Below are 26,162 nucleotides of genomic sequence, written 5' to 3' on the forward strand. Positions count from 1 at the left end.
TTATTTTTGAAACAGAGATTTGTCAATACATTATTAGGATACTGTAAATGTTTCCATTTTATTTTCCTATTAATCCTGCTTAAAATTATTCAGTAGAATGTTTTGATTCTAGATGCATTTCTTCTACATAGAAATGTACATAGTACATAGAAATTCACTGGTTTGACAATAATTTATTTATTTATTTATGGCTGATTAGTAGAAATAATTAGCTAGATCTTGCTGGTTTGAACTCAGTATTTTGAGATTTCAAAATACACACCTTTGTTACCAAGAGTAAAATCACATCTGTTGACTCCATGTATTGCCTCATTAGAATAATTAGCATACAAATTTTGTAAAAGTGTCCACTCTTGTTGCAATAATTACATTGAACCCCCTTAGTAGGACACTTTATATAGGTAGCATAGAAGTTGCCATGAAAACAAAATTTCTCCAACCATTGACTCTGTTACATTGCCTGCTTTTTAAATATTAAATTTTTAAATACTTTTTCTTCATAGCCATATAAATATTTGATTATATTGTCTTATTCATCATTTATACCACGTTAACTTTATATAAGTTCATTATTTTGGTTTCTTCCATAGCTCTGTCTATTCATGTTGAACGAGCACAGTTGTTATTGATTATTATTATTTATTTGAATTTATATACCCCCAACTTCAATGGACCCTTACTTTTCTTACGGTATGTTCCAAAACTAAATGCTCTCAAATATGGGCCATAGCTTTTTTCAAATTAACTAAAGTCATATTTTCAAAATTGTTCAAATCAATTATTTTTGTTAAAATAACAATGTATTGTAATATTGATTGTTTGATCTTTTGTTCACACCAATGAAATTTATCATTTTATTTCTATGTGTTCTTACATTAAAAATATATGAGTACCATCTTATCTATCAATTGATAAGAAAAAACTATAACATACATACAGCATTTTTTACTTTTAAGGAGTACCATATTTTTCAGAGTATAAGACGCACTTTTTCCCTCAAAAAAGAGGCTGAAAATCTGGGTGTGTCTTATACACTGAATGCAGCTTTTTTTTGCCTCCTGAAACCCTGCCCCTTCACCAAAATGGCCATGGATAGCTTGTAAGAGGCTTTCAGAGAGCTCCTGTTTGTTTTCTCATGTTTGTGACTTGTTTGTCCTCCCTCCCCTTGAGTTGTGAGCCGCCCTGAGTCCCACCAGGGAAAAGGGCGGCATACAAGTAAAGCATCTCAATCTCAATCTCTCAATCTCAATCTCCTGGGGGCTGGGGAGGGCAGAAATGAGCAAAAAATGGAGCGTTTTTTGCTCAATTTTGCCCCGCCCCAGCCCCCAGGAGCACTCTATAAGCTTCCTAATGCCTTTTTTTTTTTTTTTAAATGGAAACCACTGGGCTGATTGGATAGTTTTTGAGTGTAGAGAACCAAAGAGGAACAGAAACTGCTTCTGAATTAGGAGGTCTTCTAATTCCTTTAGACAAAGTCTTTGTCGTCGTCTTTTTCTTTGTCTCCTCCTCTGTTCCTCCTCTTCCTCCTCCTCTTCCTTTTCAGATCATTGAACGCCACTTTGCACGGTCAACTGCGTCTCCAGGTTGCAGACCTGCGATTTCCATATCTTTGTTGATGGTGTCTTGCAATCTCTGTTTTGGACACCCGCGAGGTCACCGGCCATTGACTTCTAGTTGATAGGCAGTCTTGTCCACAGTGCAAAATGCTGCTCTCTGGACATGTCCGTACAAGTGGAGTTATCCTTCCCTCATTTTCTCTATAATTGGTGTCATACCAAAATGTTGTCGAATGATGTCCTTTGTGATGTGGTCAAGAAGGGAGATGCCCGATATCCAATGGAGCATTTGCATTTCCATGGCATTGAGTTTGGACAAAGTGTTCCTACTAAACCAAATGGAGGCATATCTATTTGGAATCAAATGTACTATTTAATAATTAGTTGTATCTGCTGGTCACAAGGAACTACTGGTATCCCACTATAAATCTCTATTACAATTTGTCTGGAGACAAGAGCCTTAAGGCATAATACATACTGAGAAATTGTACAGAAGTGCTCAGTAAGTAGTGCCATCTGATGGTCATAAATAATAATGTACTAAGAATCCTATCCAAAGTAAGGTCTGTTATGGGATGGTCAGAGATAAAAGTGCAAGACTTTCCACTGATTTTGTCCTGATGAAAGGACTGGTCTGTTTAAGGAGTGGCCTGCTGCCTAATCTTCAAGGTTGCCAGATTTAGCATATTATTGCATAAAGTCTGAGGAAATTGGGCCTTTGCTCCAGCTATGCATTGCACAGGGTTTGGCAGTTTATTTAACTTTTGTTACACTCCTGCACAGGGTTCAGAAACAAAGATGTGGCAGCTACATTTGACAGGATAGATACAGGGTGGGGCATAACCTTTTCCTAGGGGGTCACAGCAACACTTGTAATAACAACACAAATAATTCATACACCATTCGAAAGCCCATCAAAAACTGAGTTTATTGACACGATTTAATAGTCAGTATGACCACCATTAGCCCTTCGAACAGCATTCAAACGAGGTGGATAAGAACACAACAAATCTTCAAACAGTTCCGTTCGATTTTCCAGATTTTCCAGAGGGTGGGGCATAACCTTTTCCTAGGGGGTCACAGCAACACTTGTAATAACAACACAAATAATTCATACACCATTCGAAAGCCCATCAAAAACTGAGTTTATTGACACGATTTAATAGTCAGTATGACCACCATTAGCCCTTCGAACAGCATTCAAACGAGGTGGATAAGAACACAACAAATCTTCAAACAGTTCCGTTCGATTTTCCAGATTTTTCAACACAGTTTCCAAATTCATTCTCAAAGTTTCAACCGAAACAAATTTAACATTTAATAGCTCATTCAATTCAGTTTTTTATGGGCTTTAAAATGAGGTGTCGCGGAAGTTGTAAACTGCTGTCGATCTTGCTGTGACCCCCTAGGAAAAGGTTATGCCCCGCCCTCTGGAAAATCTGGAAAATCGAACGGAACTGTTTGAAGATTTGTTGTGTTCTTATCCACCTCGTTTGAATGCTGTTCGAAGGGCTAATGGTGGTCATACTAACTATTAAATCGTGTCAATAAACTCAGTTTTTGATGGGCTTTCGAATGGTGTATGAATTATTTGTGTTGTTATTACAAGTGTTGCTGTGACCCCCTAGGAAAAGGTTATGCCCCGCCCTGTAGATGTGGGAGTTTTGATCATTCCTGTCCTCTGCCCATCAGACAATCCACATACATTCTCTTCCTAATATAGTTGCTATACATTTTTAATAATTGATTAAGCAGTTAGACACAAGTTAAAGAGGAGGAGACAGGAGAATTCTTCTCTCTATTTTTCATTCTTAGTAAATTACTTTAATTACTTCTTTTCTCTTTTCCATGAAAATACTCCCTTCCCAATGAAGGACTGTTTGTTTATTTGTTGTACTTGTTAAGCCTTATTCAAGTTTATAAATAACTTCATTTACAACTGAGCGAGCTGTGTACTCTCCATCCCTAATAAAGGTTAAAATGTCATACTAATGATACATAATAATTATTAATCCTCTTGTGCTAAACAAATATTTAGTAATATAGATAGTCATACAATAAAGGGGGAGGAGATATCCATTTTATAGAGATACTCAATGGCTAACTGAAACGTATCTTAAGGGCTCTCCTAAATTCCAAAAGAGTTGAAACTGTTGTAATGCGGGATGGATAGCAGGAGAGAAGGTTCATTTCTGAGGTCCCTGGTAGTAACATTTTCTAGAAGAAGGGTCCTAAACAGAGACTTCTTTTCCAAATACCACAGGGAGCAAGTGGGTTAAATGATGATAATCAGTCAAGGACTATCTGTTTTAAAGTCATTCGAAGGTTCTCAGCACCTCCTGGTTTGTGAATAGAAGGGCTGCCATCAGTCTTCAAAGTCTCACTACTCTCATAACAGCCTTGGGGTCTTGATTTCTAGACCTAGAATAATGTGAGAAATCCTCAGGTTCCCTGCTGTTCTCCACTGTGTTGGGGAGATAGTCCAATGGAATGGGTTTTCGTTCCTCACTTCCTCTTAAGATTGAATCAATCAATTCTTGTTCACGCCTCCCTCATCTGCACATGCCCCTGTTTTTGACTCAGCCTTCGAGAGAGAGGACATGAGAAAAAAAGTGCTGGACAAGACAAAGAAAAGCATTCCATTGGACTCCTAAATAATAAGACCCCAGCTCTGGGAAAGAAGCGGCCATTGGAAGGCCAGCAACTTCGGTAGATTCAGCTTTCTAGCCAAGTCGGCCCATGTGTGGGATAGTGACTCTATTACGTGGAGTGCGGGGACCCCCCGGCTGTCTCCCCAGCTTAGCCCGGCACAGCAGCCAGCTTGAACAACAATGGTGTTCCAGAATCACTGGCAACCCAGACTGCGGAGGGGGGAGAGTTCCCCACTGGTGAAGCGCAGGGGCTTAGGAATGACTCCCTGGCATAGACTGGCATAGTAGCTGTGCCGCCGAACCAGATTTTGAGCGCAAACTGGAAATCCGTGGAACAGTAGGGAACATCTAAATCTCTGCCCAGCAATGACAGGACACCTGCAAAGAAGCCAGCCTGCTTAAAAGACAAAAGAAGGGCAAATAGCAGACCACATGGGTTTGGAATCACCAGGGACAGCCAGAGAGGATCTCAACTCCTAATTGGTCCAGAAGACAGCAAGACCCTAAGGCAGCAATTGGGAAAAAGGCAAAAGTTCATGCTTCACAAAGGATCCTTCCATCACATTGGAAGTTCCTCTGATTTCACTATGCCAGTCAGCATTACCAATACAGGGCCCTACCATTCGGTCTATCCTCAGCACCCAGAACCTTCACCAAACATCTGGAGGTGGTAGTAGCACACTTCAGGGCAATCCCTGTACGTGTCCAATGCTACCTGGATGATATCCTAATCCAATCATCCTCTTACCGCTGAGCGATAGAGGACCTCAGAGTCACAACCCAGATCCTACAGGATCACAGATTTTCAATGAACTTCAACAAAAGTCAGATGGTTCTTTCCAATCGACTACTGCATCTGGGGGCAGTAATAGATACCAATGCATGCGAGGTGTCCCTGTCTCGGGAACGCCAGCTCATCATAAGGACCCTGGTAAAACAAATTCAAGGAAATTAATTTGCAGTGCCCTGGAGCCTTCTGTCTCAACTCCTGGGCAAGATGATATCGTGTATATCAATACCAACAGTCAAGCAGGAGCAACTCCAAAACCAAGATCCATACCCTGCTGAAGGTGTGGCGATCTCTCCAGTGGTAGAGCTCGCAAGCACTAAGGGATCCGGGTTGAAGGAACCCAACAGACTAACCATTACCACAGATTCCAGCCTTTTTGGCTGTGGGACACATGGCCAATCCCAGATAGCACAGGGACAGTGGTCCCAGCACTGGAACTACATCAATTGGCTGGAACTAAGGGCAACACACCAAGCCCTGAAGCAATTCCAGACAGGGCCACAGGACATCCCATTCTCATCCTAATAGAAAAAATGACCATCAAGGCCCATATCAACCATCAAGGGGGCACCCACTCCAGGGTACTCATGCAGGAGGCCGAACCTAGGGTACTCTGGGCAGAGAGGCATCTGCTCTCCATCAGAACGGAGCACATCTCAGGAACCACTAACATGCAGGCGGACTGGCTCAGCAGGACTGCGGTCGATCACACAGAGTGGCAACTCCACCTAAATCTATTCAGGGAACTGTCAAGAAGGTTTGGGGAACTGATCCTGGACCTGTTCACCTCCCCAACAAACACTCAGCTAAACAGGTTCTATTCCAGGTATCCAATACCAGGGGCAGAAGGAGCAAACACACTCCAAAGCCTATGGCCCAGGGCCCTACTCTATGTCTTCCCTCCACTTCCACTCATTCCGAGAGTAATCAAGAAGGTACTAGCAGAAGGAGTGGACATTCTACTCCTAGCACCACACTTGCCCAGGCACTCATGGTTCGCAGACCTGGTCAGTCTGTTGGTATCCCAACCCTGGAAGATACCACCGGACAGGATCTCCCTCAGCCAGGGAGCCATAGTCCACCCAGAACCACAATGGCTACAACTGACTGTTTGGCACTTTATAATATATATTTTATTCATTTTCATATTCCATTTTACAATCACTTATATACTGGATATTTGCTATAAGAAAAGAAATAAAATAAAATAAAAAAGAAGATACAACTCATCATCATTCACAACCCCACCTGACACTTCCATCCTCCATACACCCCATCTTTCCCCTCCAACTTTCCTTTCCTCCCTCTAACACTCCCCTCCTACTTCCCTATCCCCTCAAACCTTCCTTTCTCCCCTTCCTCCTAGCATTCCCCTTACACCCTCCTTACATTCCCCTTACTCCTTCCTTACTCCTCCCTCTTCTTTCCCTCTACTTCTCCCCCTGGTGTATTCCTTTATTCAACTCTTATTGAGCTATAATATGATAAAAATAAAAAATAAAAAAATAAAAAATAAAATAAATCAAGGAAAAGAAAATATAAAGAAAGAAAAGAAAAAAAGAAAGAACAACCGTATACAAGTGCATTCTTCTTCTTATTGAAACTATATAAGCTCCCACCCACCCACCCCCCCATAAATCCCCATCCCTAGTCCCCCCGACTTCCCAGGGCCCACACCTGGCACTGCCTTCTGTTAAACCCCTTCTAAAGTATCTTATGATCGTATGAATTCAAAATAAAAGTAATATATATTAAAAAAAATAGATAAAAGAGAGATTACAAATTATAAAAAGGAAAAGAAAAGAAAAAAAAAAGAAAGAAAAAAGAGCTCTTTGTATTAAGCTCAGCCCCCCATCTTTATTTATATTTAGACAGTATAAATCATTCTATATGTATTCTATTCTCGTCTCTTGCTTCTTTGTTATTTACCCCAACCTCCTATAGACTCTCCAGTTCATCTTCCTTAACCTTATTTTCAAATAAAAATTTATACAACTTTGTGCAGACATCAGTTTACGATCTAGCTCAAAATAATCTCACCAAGCTTTCCCTTCTAATAAGATTTAAGCAGCGTGGATCTATCCACATATTCAAATAATACTTTACACAAAAATCAGTTTGCATTCTATCTTAAAATACTCTCCTCAAGCTAACCTTATATTCAAATAAAAATTTATACAAATTTATACAGACATCTGTATACAATCTAGCTCAAAATAATCTCACCAAACTTTCCCTTCTAATAAAAATTAAGCAGCGTGGATCATTCCACATATACTTTACACAAGAATCAATTTGCCTTCTATTTTAAAATAATCTCATCAAGCTTTCCCTTCTAATAGAATTTAGACAACGTAAATCATTTCGCATGCATTTTACCCTCGTCCTTTGCATTTAAACAACATAAATCATTCCGCGTGCATTTTACTCTCATACCTTGCTTCTCTGATGTTTATCACTATTTCCCATAGTCCCTCCAAATAATCTTTCTTAACCTTATTTTCAAACAATAATTCACACAGAGGTCAGTTTACCTTTTAACTCGAAATACTCTGATCAAGCTTTCGCTCCCCCTCCACCTATCTCGCGTTACCCGACTCCCTCCTCCCCAACTAAAGTTCAATAAAGTTACCATCACCACTCTCTTCACTTTAGAATCCTGGACAGTTTAAATTAAAATTCAGACATACAAGTCCCGTGAAGCATACATTCAGCATCCACATAATTCAGACCCAATATCGCACCACCAATATCCAGTTCCACTTTTTCTACCGGAGAGAGATCGCAAACCCCCATTCAATCCAAAACTTTGGCGAATATTTTGGAATGTCTAAATCCTCGGTCTCCGCTCTTCTGCTTCTCCGAGAGAGGGAGAGCTACCCCCTCCATCTTGCAGCCATGTGGTCTGCTGCTTGCCTTCTCCTTCGGCTTGTCTCTCCTCTTTTCCAAGTAAATCAGGAAGTCCCGCCTTCAAAGTCTTATAGTAGAAATCTCGAGCCTCCGAAACAGAATTGAGACGAAATCTTTGATTCTCAAATGTGATCGTAATGCCGGCTGGGGCCTCCCATCTATATTGAATCTGGTGGTTTATAAGCTCCTTAGTTAGGAAAGTATAGTCTCTTCTTGCTTTTAACATCTGGGATGGTATTTCTTTGAAGACAATCAGATCCTGCCCATCGACTCGCAACCTGTTATTGTAAAACTTTTGCTTAATCGCATTTCTGGATTCTTTTGTGGAGAAATATATAATTATGTCCCTCGGGAGCTGTCGCTGTTCCGCTACCATCGAGTTCTGGCGATAGATTTTCCGGATCTGCCAATCAAAATTAAGTCCCGGGATTCCCACCGCATGGCTGAAGGCCTCAACAAAGGTCTGTTTCAGATTCTCTCGCTCCTTTTCACGCAGTCCTCTGACTCTTATTGCAAATGCCTTCTTGTTAAAATTTATCATAACAAGCTGTTCTTGAGTATCTCTAATTTTTTGTTGTAAAGTTTGAATATTAGTAGTCAATTTAGAATTAGCCTCCTCCAAGCTTTCCAATTTATTCTCCATTTCAGCGGTATAATCTGTCAGGGTAGACACAGCTACAGACGTACTCGCCTTCAGTTGGGCAATTTTAGACTTTAAATTACCATATAGCTCCAATACAAATTCCTTGATTTCCTGTTTAAAATCCTTAAACATTTGAAAGAAAAATTCCTGTGTTAAGAATTCTCCAGTAGAGGGCGTAGGAGACAAGGGCAGCGATTTCATAATAACTTCTTTAGATTCATTCATAGATTCTTTAAGCACATTCGTAGAGAAACGCTTCGCTTTTGACCTGGATGGCATTATAAATAAACAAATAAACAGCGCTCTCGCTCCCCTCTGTTTCCAAAAGAAAAAAAATTATTTTGTTAAGGAGCAGTCTGCAGGAAGATAAAGCCGGCTAAGTACGTCCCCTATCAGTCAGCAACGGAGAGAAATCGCCATTTTGAAGTCCGTTTAAACAAAGAAGCCTCTGTGACAAATGAGGCTGGTGTTTAAGATAGTAATAAAAGCAAAAATCTCACAGGGGTGGGACCCGCCCGTATTAATCCTAGCTTCAAACAACTTTGCTTTGTCCTGGGGGGGGAGTCACCTGTCTAGGGCTGCAAAAAAAAAAAAACAGCTGAGAAGAACTGGCTGGAGATAAAGGCTCCGCTTACGCTGGATCTAATCTCTGTCCACAGCCAAAAAAAGAGAGAAGGCTGTGAACTACGAATAGACCCTAGCCACAGAGCTAAAACTCCCTGCCCCTTTCTAGCCAAAAAGGGGTGATATCTATGATCTTATTTAGATATACAGACCAGATCTCTGAGAGGAGCTCCATTGAGCCCTCTTCGGCGACAGGCTCCGCCCCCTCGACTGTTTGGCACTTTAATGGGCAGTGCTAAGCCAATGTAAGTACAGTGATAGGGCCATACAAACAATACAGGCTGCTAGGAGACCCTCCACAAGCAGGATCTACGATGTGACCTAGAGAACCTTCTGTAGCTGGTGCTCCAGAATGAATCTTGACCTAATGAGCACCTCAATACCTAGGATCCTGGAATTTCCTCAGGGGGGCCTAGACAAGGGTCTCTCCCCAAACACTGTACCCAGATGGACATCAGCCTTAGCTTCAGTATTGTCATGTGGAAACCTGAATTCCCTGGCACAACACCCGGTGGTGCGCAGATTAATTAAGGGTGCAACCAACCTGAAGCCGCCAGTGGTAAACAGTTATCCCACATGGGACTTGACTAGCGTGCTGGAAGCACTTACCTCAGGACCATTCAAACTATTAGAATCAAGTAGCCTAAGACTCCTTACCCTCAAAGTAGCCTTTTTAGTGGCCATCACCTTAGCCAAATGAATATCAGAACTGGCAGCAATCTCCACCAGAGAGGACCTGTCTGTAATCCATCCTAACAAAGTGGTTCTACGTTTAGCCATCCTTTCTTCCCAAGGTGAATTCTTTTCACCGAAAGCAAGAATGAAAATTGCCGGACTTCTGTCCAAGACCCACTCACACTCAGGAGAAGAAATGGCACACTCTGGATGTGAGGAGGGCTCTCACAACCTATATCAAGAAAGCAGCTCCGTTTAGGAAAATGGAGGCGCTCTTCATATCGTTCCAGTCTACAACAATGAGCAGCAGAGTGACACCCTTGACCATAGGTTGGTGGCTAAGGTCTTGCATCATCAAGACCTATGATACCAAGATGAGTGACAGCCCACTAGACAAGGAGTGCAGCTACTATGGTGGCATGGAACACACAGGCTTCGATTGAAGAAATCTGTAGGTCAGCAACATGGTCTTCTCCATCACCATTCATAAGACACTACAAGCTGGACTCCTTTGTTTCAGCCGAAGCCACATACAGCAGGAGGGTGCTTCAGAAGGTGCATAGGGATGGGGAGACTCAGGACCAGACTGCTACCCACTCTTAGGACTGCCAGCTTTGGTATGCCCCATTCCATTGGACCGTCTCCCCGACACAGTGGAGAAGGGCCATGGTCTTACCTGAAATGCTCCTTGATGTGCGGGGAGATAGTCCAACCCCACCTTGGTGGCCATCAAGACCTGAATCCAGGAAGAACCGAAACCAACACTGGAAAACGTCAATCACTGCGCCTTCATCAAAACCTGGGTACGCGCAGATGAGGGAGGCGTGACCAAGAATTGATTGACTCAGCCTCAAGAAGAAATGAGGAGCAAAAACCCATTCAATTGGACTATCTCCCCGCACATGAGCATGTCAGGTAAGACCAATGCCCCTTTTCAGAACAAGTGCCTGAAGCATTATTTCAACATCAGTAGCAGGTAAATACACAGATAACAAACATGTAGAATTATAATCAATGTGGTATAGCAATAGCAATAGCAATAGCAGTTAGACTTATATACCGCTTCATAGGGCTTTCAGCCCTCTCTAAGCGGTTTACAGAGTCAGCATATTGCCCCCAACAACAATCCGGGTCCTCATTTTACCCACCTCGGAAGGATGGAAGGCTGAGTCAACCTTGAGCCGGTGAGATTTGAACAGCCGAACTGCAGTGCTGCATTTAACCACTGCGCCACCTCGGCTAGTGATGAAGATGCAGGCCTGGAAACCAGGAAACTTCTAGGCCTCCCTTAGGCATGAAAGCTAGCTTTGTGACTTTGGACAATCTCTTGTCTCTCAGCCCAACCCATCTCACAGGACTGTTATTAAGATAAGATAAGAAAGTAAGATAAGGTAAAGTAGGACAGGGCAGGGCAGGACAGGACAGGACAACACAGGACAGGACAGGATAAGATAACTTGTCATTTTTTTACTGAGCACACTGGCCAACATTAGAAATGAAATTATGTTGTGAGGAAAATAAGAAGCAAGAGTATTACATACATTCGCAAGAAGTAGTAGTTTCATCATTTAGGGAGCTACATTTGGTGGGTCCTAGGCAGAAGGCCTTCTCAGCTGTGGCACATTGTTGAACAGCTCTCCTCGAGATTAAATTGGAACCATTATTCCTAACTTTACAAAGATCCTCAAGACCTGATTGTACCTGATTATGGGGATGCCAGAGAACTTGGCAAACTAGTGAGGTGGCTTCATTATTTGAATGAATGATTGAATGAATGAATGATACAGCTAGTAGAACATTTTGGGTAAAGCTTTCTTCAGCTAAGTTCAACCTCATAACTTGCTTCACAGCCAGCCTAGAACCTTCCACTGTCCTGAACTTGACCCATACTTTGGACTGCTGAATCCATCTAGGAGTGGTAAACTTCTATTTTCTATCAAACTCCCAACCTATTCCTATTATATTCCTTTAGAAGCATTTAAATTTTCCAGGGAATCCTGTTAGCTTAATAGCTTGTCTCTTGCATTATTTTCAATTTAAGAATTTTAAAATGTTAAAAAACTTCCAAAATTTTTAGTTTAATTAGATGTTGCAGCCTTCACATTGACAACATTCTCTGGTAAACTTACATATTTATCTATTATATTTGTCCCTGGTTTTACGCATTACTGAAAAAAACAGGTCTCTGAGGCTGCATGCAATTTTTTAAAAATTATTACCTTTTTGTCTTCTTTAGAATTGACTTGTATATACTGTATCCCATTGCATGGATTGCTTGAAATCTGAACACTTTGCTGGGCACAAAAAGTTCATTCTGGATTGGTTTGGTGGAAGTATCTAGCTTCACTTTTTTCTTATTTGTTTACTGAAGTTTGAAATAATTAGAGTTAATAAAATGTAGCAGGGATGATGTTCCTCATATAAAGTACTCAACAACTGATGATCCACTGCATCTTTCTTTCAGAGAGATTTCCTTATCAGATTCTTCAGTGGCTTCAACAATGACAGAACTGCCTTCACTGAAAAAATTGGGATACATTCAAAGATGTCTCTGCCTTGAAAATAACCCATGTTGTATTTATATAGTCAAACATCACCACAGGAAATGTTTTATGACATTTTGTATGATGTCATAAATTGTTTTATGATAATTTTATGTAATAAAATGTTTTATAAAATTTGCCAAATTTCAATTTCATAGGAATCGTGGGTCCCAGCAGTGGGATACATTCTGTAAATTAGCCCATATGAGGTATCTTGGTTTATATACGTATTTATATTCTGCCATTACTATTTTGATAAATAACTCAAGGTGGCTAACATACCTAATTCTCCATTCTTCCCCTATTTCTTCGCAACAACAACCCTGTGAGAATAGTTGGCCTGAGAGAGAGTGACACCCAGTTGCCTTTCATGGCTAAAATGGGACTAGGACTCCCAGTCTTTTGGTTTCTAGTCTGCTGCCTTAACCATTACATCAAACTCACTCTCCTTTAATATGTATTTTATTTCATTTTAGTTTATATTTAGTGAGTGTGTTTGTGTGTATGTGTATGTATACACACACACACAAACTCCACACACACACACACACACACAGTATATAGATATAAGATGATGCATATTACCAGTTTTATATCTGTACTCTACTTTTCAGGACGACGTCTCAAAGATTTTGTGAATAATATTGTGGTACTCTATTGTAAATGAAATCAAGGCTCTCTTTTTTCTTGCTTCTTATTGCAGAAAGAGGAAATACTTGCTCAGATTTCATTAGAACATCCCCTAGAAAGCGACAAAAGTAAGGATCTGAAAGCAACTGAAGCATCAACTACTACTAGTTTTGAAAGACAACTTTTCCGTCCTATATATAAAGGAGAAGTAAATGCAGTTTGTATCCAGCTCTTTTGTATTGATGAGCAACATGAAACAAGGCAAGTACATATTAGATACATGATAACAGAGCAATTTAAGGGCAAAAATGAATTTTCTGAAAGCAGTCATATTTTATATTATACTTGATCTAAGTAATATTCTATTTACCTGAAATAGATATACCTGGCTTATCAAGCTTTTATAAGATCAAGCTATTTATAATTTATAGGTAGGTAGAAATAAATAGGACAGCTCACTGTACAGAGAAGTTTAAACGTAAGTATATCATTGGAACTTGGAAGATAAATATTACTTTTCTGATAAAAGTGGTACCAATCGTTCACTTACATAGGAATATTGAATTGGGGCGTGGCACGACAAAACCGCGGTCCACTAAAGCGCGCCCGATTAAAGCGCGTCGCTGACGTCATCAGCAGTGCGACAACAACGACCGCGGAGAAAAAAGGGCGCTTTAAAAAGCGCTTTTAAAGCAAGCTGATTCACGTAAAGGTAAGGGTTAGGGTTAGGGTTAGGGTTAGGTTAAGGGTTAGGGTTAGGTTTAGGGTTACATTAAGTGTTAGGGTTAGGTTTAGCGTTAGGTTTAGGGTTAGGTTTGGGGGGGTTAGGTTTAGGTTTACGCGTTAATTTTAGCTTTACCGCTCACAGCGTGCTTTTTTCGTCGCGCTGTGATGATGTCAGGTACGCGGTTTCGTCGAGCGTGCTTTAGTCGACCGTGGTTTTGTGGTGGAACCGAATTGGGATAGCAGCCATAGAACATTACAGGAAAGGGAGTTGATCTTGCTTCCTGTGCTACTGCTACTATAAACCTAGCAATTAACTGTCATTTTTATTCTGAAAGAAAGAGTCAGGACAAGTTACCTGTCCATAATTCCTAGACCCCCATTCAGGAATGTGTGCAGCAAACTGTGATGTCAACAAAATAATGCTCCATGCAAAGAGACATCATCAAACAAATGTCACTATGATGTACGGAATTTGTGTCTAGCATCTGAATGAATTAACTTAATTTGTGGCATTTACATGATGACATCGATACCATTAACCATAATATCCTGACTGCCTGGCCAGAGTTGGGACATAGTATTATGCTGCTTTTCCTTCCACTTCTAGGGTCAGTTCCATTCAGTGTGATTATGTAAGGAGCTATGGGAATAACCTTGAGGAACAGAAAGAACCACAACCAATACAACAGTCAGATAAAATAAATTTGAATACAAAACAAAAAATTTAGTTTAAGGAAGTATTTCAGACTTGACCCTCCTTGTTGTCACAAAGACAAAGAGAGGGAGAGAGGTGCATATTCAAATGCGCAAGATTCTGTTATTGTAATCATATAATGAAAGTAGTAGCTACATTCATCCATTTGGCTTTCTAATTTGATCTACCTCAAAAGGCTGATGGATGCAAGGACAAGTCTGCTCATGGCCTTTTATATTGGGTGTCTGGGGGCTGAACTGACTCTCCACAAACATCTACATGAAAACTCTGGGTGAGGTCATTCAAAGGCATGGGATGAGGTAATATCAATGTACTATGACATTCAGCTTTATGTCTCTGCCCCCAGACAGCCAAGTGACATTGAAGAGATTGGGTTTTACTGCCTAGAGGCCACAGAGGTCTTAATGGGAATGAACAGGGTCTGCATAGGATGAAAAGAGCCGAGGTGGCGCAGTGGGTAGAGTGCAGTACTGCAGGCCACTTCAGCTGACTGCTAACTGCAGTTCGGCGGTTCAAATCTCACCGGCTCAAGGTTGACTCAGCCTTCCATCCTTCCGAGGTGGGTAAAATGAGGACCCAGATTGTTGGGGGCAATATGCTGACTCTGTAAACCGCTTAGAGAGGGCTGAAAGATTTGTAGATTTGTAGATTTATTTATTTATAGGCCGCCCTTTTCCCTGAGGGGACTCAGGGCGGCTTACAATCAAAAAGGAAGGGGAGTGTAGGACAATACGAAAAAAGAAATGTGCACAAAGTAAATTAGACAATAAAACTCAACATTCACTCAGCATTCGGGAGGGGCAAAATAAGATTATCCCCAGGCCTGACGGGTTAGCCAGTTCTTGAGGGCTGTGCGGAAGGCCTGGACGGTGGTGAGGGTACGAATCTCCACGGGGAGATTGTTCCATAGTGTCGGAGCCGCAACAGAGAAGGCTCTCCTCCGAGTAGTCGCCAGTCGGCACTGACTGGCGGATGGAATACGGAGGAGGCCAACTCTATGCGATCTGATGGGACGCAGGGAGGTAATTGGCAGAAGGCGGTCTCTCAAATAGCCAGATCCACTACCATGGAGCGCTTTATAGGTGGTGAGTAGGACCTTGAAGTGCACCCGGAGACCAACAGGTAGCCAGTGCAGCTCACGGAGGATCGGTGTTATGTGGGCGAACCATGGTGCGCCCACGATCACTCGCGCGGCCGCATTCTGGACTAGCTGAAGTCTTCGGATGCTCTTCAAGGGCAGCCCCATGTAGAGCACATTACAGTATTCCAGCCTAGAGATCACAAGGGCTCGAGTGACTGTTGTGAGGGCCTCCCGATTCAGGTAGGGCCGCAACTGGCGCACCAGGCGAACCTGGGCAAATGCCCCCCTATGAAAGCCCTATGAAGCGGTATATAAGTCTAACTGCTATTGCTAAAAGGCTTTAGCTCAACTCTAGGAAGACACCGTGGCTTTGGGTATCAGGATCTCCTGTTCTTCTGATTTTCCATCCTTAGTTCTGGATGGGGCTGCACTACTCAAGACAAAATTGGTATGCAATTTTGGTGTCCTATTCAATGCACAGTATTTGTTTGAATTGCAGCCATGGCCTGGGGAACCTTTGCACAGATTAATGTTATGTGCCTCTTATGCCTGTTCCTGGATTAGGTGGCACAGTATATAATAACTCGTTCTTTAGTCACTTCCTTAATGCAAGGCGCTCTACATATGACTTTTTCTAAAGAACCTCAGTTGTTCCAGAATGAAACGGTCTGGGCAATTACGGGAGGCTTTTTTGTTGCACATCTGCTCCACAAGCTGCACTGGCTCCAAATTTGCTCCTGGGTATAGTTGAAAGTGATCATTTATTCTAAGAAGCAATTCATTTGGGGCCAGGGTCTCCACCATGTCACCAGGTAAAAGGGACATGTTCTGGGTCCCATCAATAAGGGATTGTCACCTAACATTGTGCTAACTATACTTCATTTGCAATTTAATTTAAATTTAATTTAGTTGATCTAATTTTGCTTGTAATTGAGTCATGAACAATTATTCTTTTGGCCCCAACCACTTTTGAGAGGGCACTCCCTTACCTGCTTCTCTACAATCAACTGCAATACTTAGCTTGAAAAACCTTGCCCAGTCTTAATTTAAAAACAACTTTACCCATTAAACTACTAAACTTAATTGATTTTCTTCCCTCTTCTCTGGGCCTTTCTCTTAATTTCCCTTGTTAATTTTGACTTTTGCTTATGTTGTGCTTATGCTGAGAGTCAAATCTCTCCATTGGAGAATGAACTATAGCAAGTAAACTAAGCAGAAAAACAATAGAATTTGGTTATCCCTAAGCTTATTTCTACAAAGAAATATTGTGTCCTAGTAGTGTCCTCAAACCAGTCATAATTGAACAATAAGACAAAAGGTGTTTTCTATTTAAATGTACATGGGAAGGACCTGTAGAAAAGAATGACGAAGTAAAAGATTCAGTGCAAAAAGTGGATGAGAAGTATTTGTTTGCAGTGAATGGAAGGAGAGAGAGAACGAGGTGATAATTAAGAGACTCTGTTGCGAAGGGCAAGAGGATTACTATTATTGACTTTAATGGGATATCCATTAAAGCACTTTGTCGATCAGTTTTTTGGTTTGTGTTTCAGCTTATATTTGGTTTTTAGTTGTGGGAAATGGCTAAAGTACATTTACATGCTGCAAATACCATGTTTCTTTAAAGTACTTGGCTTTATTTACAGGTCACTGGATTTCTTACATTTTGTTTTTCAACTTTTCCCAGTAAGTATGACATGTTGGTTTTAAACGTTTCATACTAAATGTATAAAGTAATTTATTGTGAATTAATTACTAGAATATTATTTGCTAAACATCATGCTTGTTTGCACAAGGCAACATTGTTTTTAAGGGAAAAATGACCAAATAATTTTTGAATTATTGTAAATATTTTTAGAGGGATTGTAATAAAACTTAATACAAGTCTGCAATGGAATCTTCACAGACTTGATTGTTCCTGCTCCTTATCACTTTATAATTTGGTGGCACAATGCTAAATCATAAGCATTGGTTTGATTTATTTATTTCTGTTAACAATTAGCATCAACACTCACCTCTTTCTTTCTGTTGAAGTAACTACCCAGTGGCAGTTCCTACCAGTTCAGCTGAAACGGTAGTGGTTTGGCAGCCTGGATCACTGGAACTGGCAGCGACCCAGGCCTGCTACACCCCCAAATTGATTCCCATAGTGACAGCAACGCCATCTTGTTTTTCAGTTCTGCGCATGCACAGCATGCATCAAGCATGCATCAAGCATGCATCAAGCGCACACAAAGCACATACATGAGCAAAGCGGCAGGAGTTCCTGCCGGAACCCACCCCTGAAACTATCCCAGGTGACCTTTGATAATAGAAAATCATAGCAACAAAAATAATATTGATTTCTTGCTATACCGTATGTATAGCGGTATTTATCCATCAGCCTTCAATGCCACCTGATAACCAGCATGAGTTTACAGAGTGCCACCTTAGCAAATGAATATCCTAGGGCCAAGGCAGAACTACACGGTGCTTATTTATTTATATATTAAATTTATATGCTGCCCAGCTTGGAGTTTGAAGCAACTCTCGGCAGCTTTTATTTAATTAATTCTTTCATGGCTTGGATTCAGGGATTGATTGTACAAGGGAATGGCAGCCTTGGTTTCCTTCCTTGCCCTATACGTGCTTCAACTGCTTAGTTTGTCCAAGGTCCTGCTGAGAAATCACCAAATGTAGGAAAGTTTAGTAAAGAAGTGGGAAAAGTGAGAAGTGGGAAAAGACTTAACTCACTTTCTATAATCCTATCCTATATTTTGTATTTGCAGTTCCTTTTTTTAAAATTGTTACTACTTTTTAGGACAAAGACTTTTGCATCATCACAGTGCCACATATGGTCCCTGAATTTCACCTGATCCAGAGTTTTGTTAGGATTATTCCCTTCATCAATTCTACACTGGATCAGGAGCTATATGTATTTCATCGATCTGGATTGCTCAAGTTAGTAATACATTTTGCTCTCACAACTATTTTCAGATAAAATGTTTTGATTGGAAATTAATGCATGCCATTTCCTACAATGGAAAGCCCTTTAGCAGATACTCATGCTCTTGTCACCTTTCAATGGATTAATGCAATGCAATGTATTTAAAAACCACTCAGAACTTAGCATTTGTCCAAAACACAGCAACACAGACAGTAGATATGCCACATTATACCCAAGTGTCATCCTTGCTTCAGGAACTGCACTAGTTATCAGTTCACTCCAGGGTGCAACTAAGGTGGTGATTATCGCCTAGTAAAGCCTTACAAGGCAATGGACCATGTCATACTGATTAAGGATTAAATGTAGATTTGTTAAATTCTAATAGATCATCATACAGAATTGTTGGATTGAGTGGAGTGTATTGGATTACTAAATTTGCATACTCAAGCTAAAATAATATCTGGACTGGGGATAACTTTTGAATATGAGTATATTTGTACTGTCTGTATATCTGTATTCTTCCCGATATTATGCTCCATCCTATACATAGGTTTGAATATCTATTTAAATGTCACAGAACAGCCATTTTCCAAATATCGCTCACAAAATAGCAAACAAACAAAAGTGATATTAAATTAAATGTTAAAATAGCATAAAACCTTAAAATACTACACCACATTAAACGAACAGTATTTTAGCTGTTTCAACATTTGCTCCTTTATATGAACCAACAATATGAAAGCATTATTGACGAGATTTGGTATGAATGAGAAATGAGAGAAAATGTATGTGAAATCAGAAAAACCTGGATCACCAGGTTTCATCTGAAGTCTCTCAAATTAAAGTATAATTCCTGAAAAAAATATGGATGTGCATGGAAAATGGAGCGGTAATGGAAAAATCTGAGTATAAGATAGTGCTAATAATCCCTTCCTGATGAAGATATATATAAAAAGCAAAGATCAATGCGATGTGTTTGCACTGTGAAGGTTTAAAAGACATGTGAATAGAAAGCGAGTTGCTGAAAATGGATAAAAGCAAGCTATCTAGAAACAGCATGGGGGCATGGGGGTAGGAGAACTAAAAGTACATACTTACCAAGATAAAGGGAAAAAGCTCCAAATGAAAAACTGATTGACAAAGATTGTAAAAAAAGGAAAAGCCTTATACAATAAGCAGAAGATGGCAAATGCAATACCAGGTTTGCTACTTAAGAACGAGGGCTAGAAAACAATAATACAACGAGGTGTAGCCTGAAATGCTTAATGGATACTTCTCTAAAATTTTGAATGCAAAGTACAATAATAATGGTGCCCTTACATCTGGACAGTCAAGTGATTCAGGCTTCTAAAATGAGTTAATTCTTTACTGAGAGGAAAATGAGCATGTACAGACTAAGATAGCTTTCTTCCACTTTGTTATTTCTATAATAGGTCTTTTTTTAAAGTGCTCCATTTTTAAGGTATATTTTTAAGGTTATTTAACACATTTTGCTTATTGTAACTAATTGCATATGCAGAGGCTATTTTTGTACTATTAACACATATATGAAAGAGATAGAAGCAAACGGCACTGTTTGGCATCTAGAAAAAGAGGAAAAGAACATCTAAAGTCACTATAAAATGGATGTTGTATTAACATAAGAGTAAACGCTTTCTTTCATTTAGAAAAGTACCCATGTTTCAAACCTATTTTCTTTTCAGCTCTTTGTGCAACTTGTTTATGAATAGTAAGAGGAAATAGTCCTGAAAAACAGCAGCAAGATGAAAACAGGTTGAATAATTTTCTAAAATCAGTAGTTTTGTATTGTCAGCTGGCAGGAGTTTTCTATCTCTCCTGGCACGGATTCAGCTGGAAATTGAATGAAGTATTAGAAAAGGCATAAATATTAGGCTGATGAAAATTTATAGTGTTGATGTAATATGAGATATAATATATTTAAATTCCCTGCGAACACAGTAATAGCTCTCAAACCAACTTCAATATGAAAACTCTGTATCATAACTTGTGTTCCCCTCTTTCCCCTCTTTTAACAGTAGTTATTTTATTGTTGTCATTTATTATTTTATCATTTTAATGTTTTTAAAGTTGGAAAGAGTTGCCTCTGGACAAGATGGGCAGCACATATATCAAATTAATAAATCAATCACATTTCCTTTTTTCTTTATAGACAATCATTACTGTAAGCTCATTATATATCATGATTGCCTATTCAGGTCTGGGATCAGAACATTAGATATTAGTAGATATCGTTGTTGGAATTAGTTTTGTTTTCAACAGGTCTTTTCATGTAAGAGCAGCAAAATCTACTGATGTCTTTGCCATTAAAAGACTAATCCAAACCCTGGAATTGAATGAAGCTATATTGGATGACCTAAATAACTACTTATCAGCACGAAGAGATCCAGTAAGTGCTATAATAATACTGCTGGGAGGGAGGTAATAGTGAATGGATTTTATTGTAATTATTTGTAATTCACTCAATAATAGAATTGCTTTGGGCAGATTACAGACTAGTTAACACTCTTTTTAAAAAAGAAAGAAACATTAAGATGTGAAATTAATAAATCAGGTTGAATAGAAAACAGCAAGATGCCTTGGAGAAGTAGAACGTCAATGCTTGAACTAAAATACATTAATGTACTTGGAGATCTGCCTGTCTGGAGAGAAATTCCACAAGGAGGATCCCATATCTAAGAGAGTCCTTTTACTTGCAGCTGCCTACTTCATTTCATTTTACTTCTAAAGTTGATTGAGGGACCCAATGGGGGAATTTTCTTTAGATTGTCTACACCCAGCTTCTCAGGGCCAGTGCAAAAACCTTGAATTGGGCCTGGAAATAGATAGGCAATCATGTTGTTGATGGATTACTGGCATGATACGATTATATTACCTAGGCCCAGATAGTTGAAACTAGAGCTGCAAGTTACTAACTGAAAGTACTGAATCACCTTCAAAAATAGCTGCTCCTTAGTTTATTCTGTAGCTTACTAAAGCATTAATAGTGGATGCCAGAATATCTCATCCCAGAAAGGATTGCAGCTAGTATATCGATCTGAACAAACATAGGTGGGCTGCTGCTGGTTCGCACCAGTTTGGGCATACTGGTTGTTAAGATTCTGCATAGTTTGGTGAACTGGCAAATCCCACCACTGGCTGGCCCCGCCTGCCCCACCCTATTTCACATCGACTGCCTTGGCTGAGAGTCATGCCTGCACCTAGCTACTCTCTGGCTCTTTCACTCACTTGCCCAGCCCACATGACCCAGCTGATCTCCGTGCCTCGTTCACTCTGCTCACCGCAGCTGCCCTCAAAGGTAAGGCCACCATGAGGTAGACATGGTGAGACTTGGCCACCTTTTGGCCCTGGCTCTTGCCATCCTTCCGCCTGCATGCCACCTGTTCACCCTTCGCCTCAGGTCAGGGGACGCACCAGTCCCTGGCTCTGGCCTTACCCGGGGCCTCCGCTCACATGCCAGGCCGCTGGGTGAGAACGGTGTGAGCCCCATGGGCTAGAAGGTAAGGCTGATTTCTGCTGCAAAACCCTTTTTAAAAACCTTGACTGTCAAGCAGTAAGACCCAGAAAAAAATGAGGTGCCAGAGAATCATTGTTGCTGCTGCTGCTGAAAAGTAAGTCTAAGGCTCCGGCCGCTATCACCCACCCCACCTTGCTGTGAGTGACATTGATTTGGCCATGCCCATTCAGTCATATGAAACCCCACCCAGTCTTTAAGATGAACTGGTTGTTAAGTTAGTTGGACTCCACCACTGTGGACAAATAAAAGTCTTTCTGATCAACAAGGCTACCTGTGTCCAGTTATAATAGTGTTCTGGCTCAGCCTTAGCAAAAGCAAGAAATAGACTCCTTGTCATGAAAACCCCCACTTTATTTACCTCTTGTGAATTAATTGCATTCACCCATCAAAAAGTCCAGGCAATAGTCCTTCAAGGAGTTAACTGCAGTAACAGACCTTATCAGTTCCTTGCGATAATTGCAAGACCGTGAGCTCCCAGCGAAAAGGCTGCAAATAAAGTTCTGGCACGCAGTCTCTGTGGCACCAAACACAATGAGCAAAATTTTCAGAAATACGAACTATTGTCTCCTATGACAACCACTCCCCTTTCCTTCTATTTATTCCCCAGCCAGGGAGGGGCCATTCAGCATCCACGTGTGCTTTGCTTTCCGAGTCGACTCCTTGTCCTCAGTTGTTTACCTCTCCTAACTATTGTGTGCATATGTGCAGGCCCAGCTGTTCTTCCTCCTCACTCATATAAGCCACCAAAGGCAGCTGCCTCGCCGGGGGCTGGGGAATATTGGATGGCCCTGGCTCTAACTCTGCTTCCGATGCGGAGCATCCATTAGAGCCTTCTCCAAACTCCAGAACTGTCCCAACCTCATTGTCCGAATCCTCCACCAGCTCTGCCGGCAGCAGGCAGACCACAACACTTAGTAGTTCCAAAAGCATGCACAAGACTGCATACTCTGATCTTCCAGAGTAATGCAACCCTGTCCAGAACAAACTGAACATATTCATATGGGCACATGGATTACAAATGAACAGTGTATTTATCTTGTCTGGAATGAGATCAATTATTAATCATCATACCATCAATGCCAAGCAGTATGGTTTCAATGAAAAATATTAGTAAAGCTGGGTGTCATCATCACATTGATACCAACCAGGCAATACTTTTAGTTGTTCTTGCACTACAGATACTAAGTAGTCTTAATATTAAAATTGAACTCAAGGAGATCTGTGTCATAACTTAGAAGTTTAGATTTGGGTTGCTTTCTTTCTTTTTCAAAGAGTGTGGTAACAGTTTCTCTGAAGGAAGAAATAATGGTCTGTTGAATCAAATTGACAACTTTGTCCTTACTAAATCTAACAAGGTGAAGTGCGCAAGAATTGAGCATCTTAGTTCCTAGTCAAAATTGCTCAAGGATCCTGTCTATATCTTCAAAACTCTATAATTGGAACTTATTCAATGCAGCTAAAGATGATGATGCTCTAGAAATGTCTACATTAACTCAGAAACGCAAATCACAATGAATGCAAATGCCTTTACCTTCAGAGGGCCTAGCAAATAAATCACAGCAAACTGTAGTGGGTATTATCAACTGTTATTAAGTGTCAGAATGTGGCAGCTCTACTGGAGGACATTGTAAAGATAAAAGTGTTGCAGGGGAAAAAAACCCTTTTTTGTCATCCTCAGTACTCCAGAATAGGTTTACTAAGGAGCTCTAAATTTTATTTAGTTGAAAGCAGCATGATTTTTTATTCACTATGCTCTACTTGTTATCATGGTCTAAACTAATTTTAAAAAATTAATATGCCTGAAAGAGCACTTGAGTAGAGTCATGTCAATGGCCTATGTCAAGTCCATATTCTACAGTGTGATTAGCACTTCAACAAGAGCATCAGGCATATCAATTGAAAAATCCACTGGAATTCTCTGGAAAACATATATTAGCCTATAGGGATGGATCATTTTAATTAGTTATCCATCTTACATGGGATTACTACCTACTCTCCTCAGTAGGTAGTAATTTGAACATGATAACTGGATAGATAATATATTTCCATTTTCAGATTATTATCTTTCTGTCTTGTTTAAACAACTTAGGCAATAATATACGGGGAGAACACTGTAATTGGCATGCACCATACTGCACTGCCCAAGCAGGCATATTAAATTCTTTAAGGACCCACCAGACTGAAACTCTTCAACACTGAGTCTGAGATCATCCCTGTCTCTTGTGGATAGCGTATAGTACATCAGCGCATCAAGGTTGAAACACTCCAGTAGACAAGAAGTCCGAAGACTGAGATGAGATAAAGACTGAGATAAATCTTATGGACTAAGCAATTTTACCAGAAGCACCCCACTTTATAGGATGGGAGAAATAGAAGGTGTGTGTGTGTGTGTGTGTGTGTGTGTGTGTGTGTGAATGCGCACACGCTACCTTAGGTTCCTGAAGGAAAAGCTGGATAGAAATCCAATCTGTCAGTCAATGTTTTCTGAATTAGTAAAGGAAAAAAAATGGTACCAACTTGCTTGTTTTTTTTCAGGATGGGACACCAGTTCAGGCATTTGTAGCAGAAGTTTTGAATCAAATTGTTGGAATATCTGTTATTAGAAATGAAATGGTATGTATTCATATTTGCAATTATTCTTATTGATTGGAAAATCCCATTCCTTTTAAACATCTGTGCAACCTCAGCACATTTACAAAAGGAATGAAGTTCGGACTGTGATACTCCATCTATCAGCTTCCTGTTTTCATACACACACACACACACACACATACATCCTGCAGATAATGCTGGAGAAGAATATATATTTGTTTAAATTAAGTTCACATGGTCTGGATCCTAGTTTCCCTCTCACTGCAAGGAAAAATCTGAGGAGAAAAGAACAAAAAAAGAATTTTTTTCTTAATAGTGGCATATCTTTTTATGCAGACAGAAGGATATAGTATTGATGCAGAGATGCAGAATTCCTCCTTAACCACTTCCTGAATTGCTTTCCAGGACATCGAATATATTCGCTCACATTACAACATTGAAGATTTTATATATTTCAGTCATTACCAGCAGGAAGAACATGGCCATCTTTACCATTTTTCTCTCAATCCAATTTTTCATCATTATGCCAAACATTTTATGAAGGAGATACTTCGCCTAGCCCATAAATCATGCCTCTATTATCCTATTTATTCCCAACCTGTAGAAGGCAAGGTAACTGCAAGCTTTTTAAAAATTAATTTTATTTTTTTAATTGTGTCTTCACTTTGTTGGGTTGATGCACGAAAAGATAATCTATGCACTTCTAGTATGAACTATATTGTGATTTGTGAAATAGATAAAAGAAAGAATAACTTTTAATCAATTATGATAAAATAAAAACTGCAAGACGTTTGCTATAAAATAAACATGCTACTTAGGCATTGTAACATTCTTAAAACACATTTAAGAATTACTATTTGATCTGAGGAACACATTCATTGAATGTACTCCCTCCATTTGTATTTATTACCTTTTTGTTGTTAGTAAAAAAAATGATAAATACTTTGAAAAGTTGTTCAGCTCTTACATAGGAGCCTCCTGGAATTTACTTCAAAAAATATTCAAAACTGTGCTGTTAAGTGTCATTTCTACAAGGAAAATAGCCAGTAATCAGCATAGGCTAGGACAGTGATGGCGAACCATTTTCGCCTCGGGTGCCAAAAGCATGTGCGCATGGGCTATCGCGTGTGCTTGCATGCCCACCCCCATAATTTAATACCCCCCACCCAATGCCCCCTGCGCATGCACATGTGACACACACACCCCCGCTGCCCTACGCATGCACGCACTGCTTTCTTGGAGGATGGTTAAAACAGCCTCCCCCGGAGGCCCTCTAGAGGCCCTCCGGAGGCTGGAAACAGATCCTTTTCTGACTTCTGGTGGGCCCGGTAGGTCCATTTTTCATCCTTCCCAGGCTCCAGAGGCTTTCTAGGAGCCTGGTGAGGGCGAAAAACGGCCCAACCTACAAACTGGAAGTTCGGGAACAGACCATTGGGACTTTTTTCTCCCTCTGGAGGCTTCAGGAGGCTTCCCTGAAGCCTCCAGAGGGTGAAAAACAGCCCAACGCGCAAACCAGAAGTCCTTCCGAACTTCCGGTTTACACAAGCAGTTTTTCGCCCTCCGGAGGC

At 40.4% G+C, this 26,162-nt stretch overlaps 1 protein-coding gene across 1 annotated transcript in view; it reads left to right on the top strand.

The window, feature by feature from the left end:
* Positions 1-26,162, top strand: part of CFAP61 (cilia and flagella associated protein 61) — a 157,339-nt gene that overhangs the window by 34,652 nt on the left and 96,525 nt on the right. Inside the window, exons 11-16 of the mRNA XM_087721896.1 lie at positions 13,096-13,283; positions 17,188-17,227; positions 18,342-18,481; positions 20,748-20,874; positions 24,538-24,615; positions 25,000-25,206. Coding sequence (XP_087578022.1) covers positions 13,096-13,283; positions 17,188-17,227; positions 18,342-18,481; positions 20,748-20,874; positions 24,538-24,615; positions 25,000-25,206 — 780 coding nt within the window. The remainder of the gene's footprint in view (positions 1-13,095; positions 13,284-17,187; positions 17,228-18,341; positions 18,482-20,747; positions 20,875-24,537; positions 24,616-24,999; positions 25,207-26,162) is intronic.

This window comes from Thamnophis sirtalis, unplaced genomic scaffold (assembly GCF_051295495.1).
Source record: "Thamnophis sirtalis isolate CommonGarterSnake01/CBP01778 unplaced genomic scaffold, rThaSir2_p1.2 scaffold_8, whole genome shotgun sequence".
Taxonomy (NCBI): domain Eukaryota; kingdom Metazoa; phylum Chordata; class Lepidosauria; order Squamata; family Natricidae; genus Thamnophis; species Thamnophis sirtalis.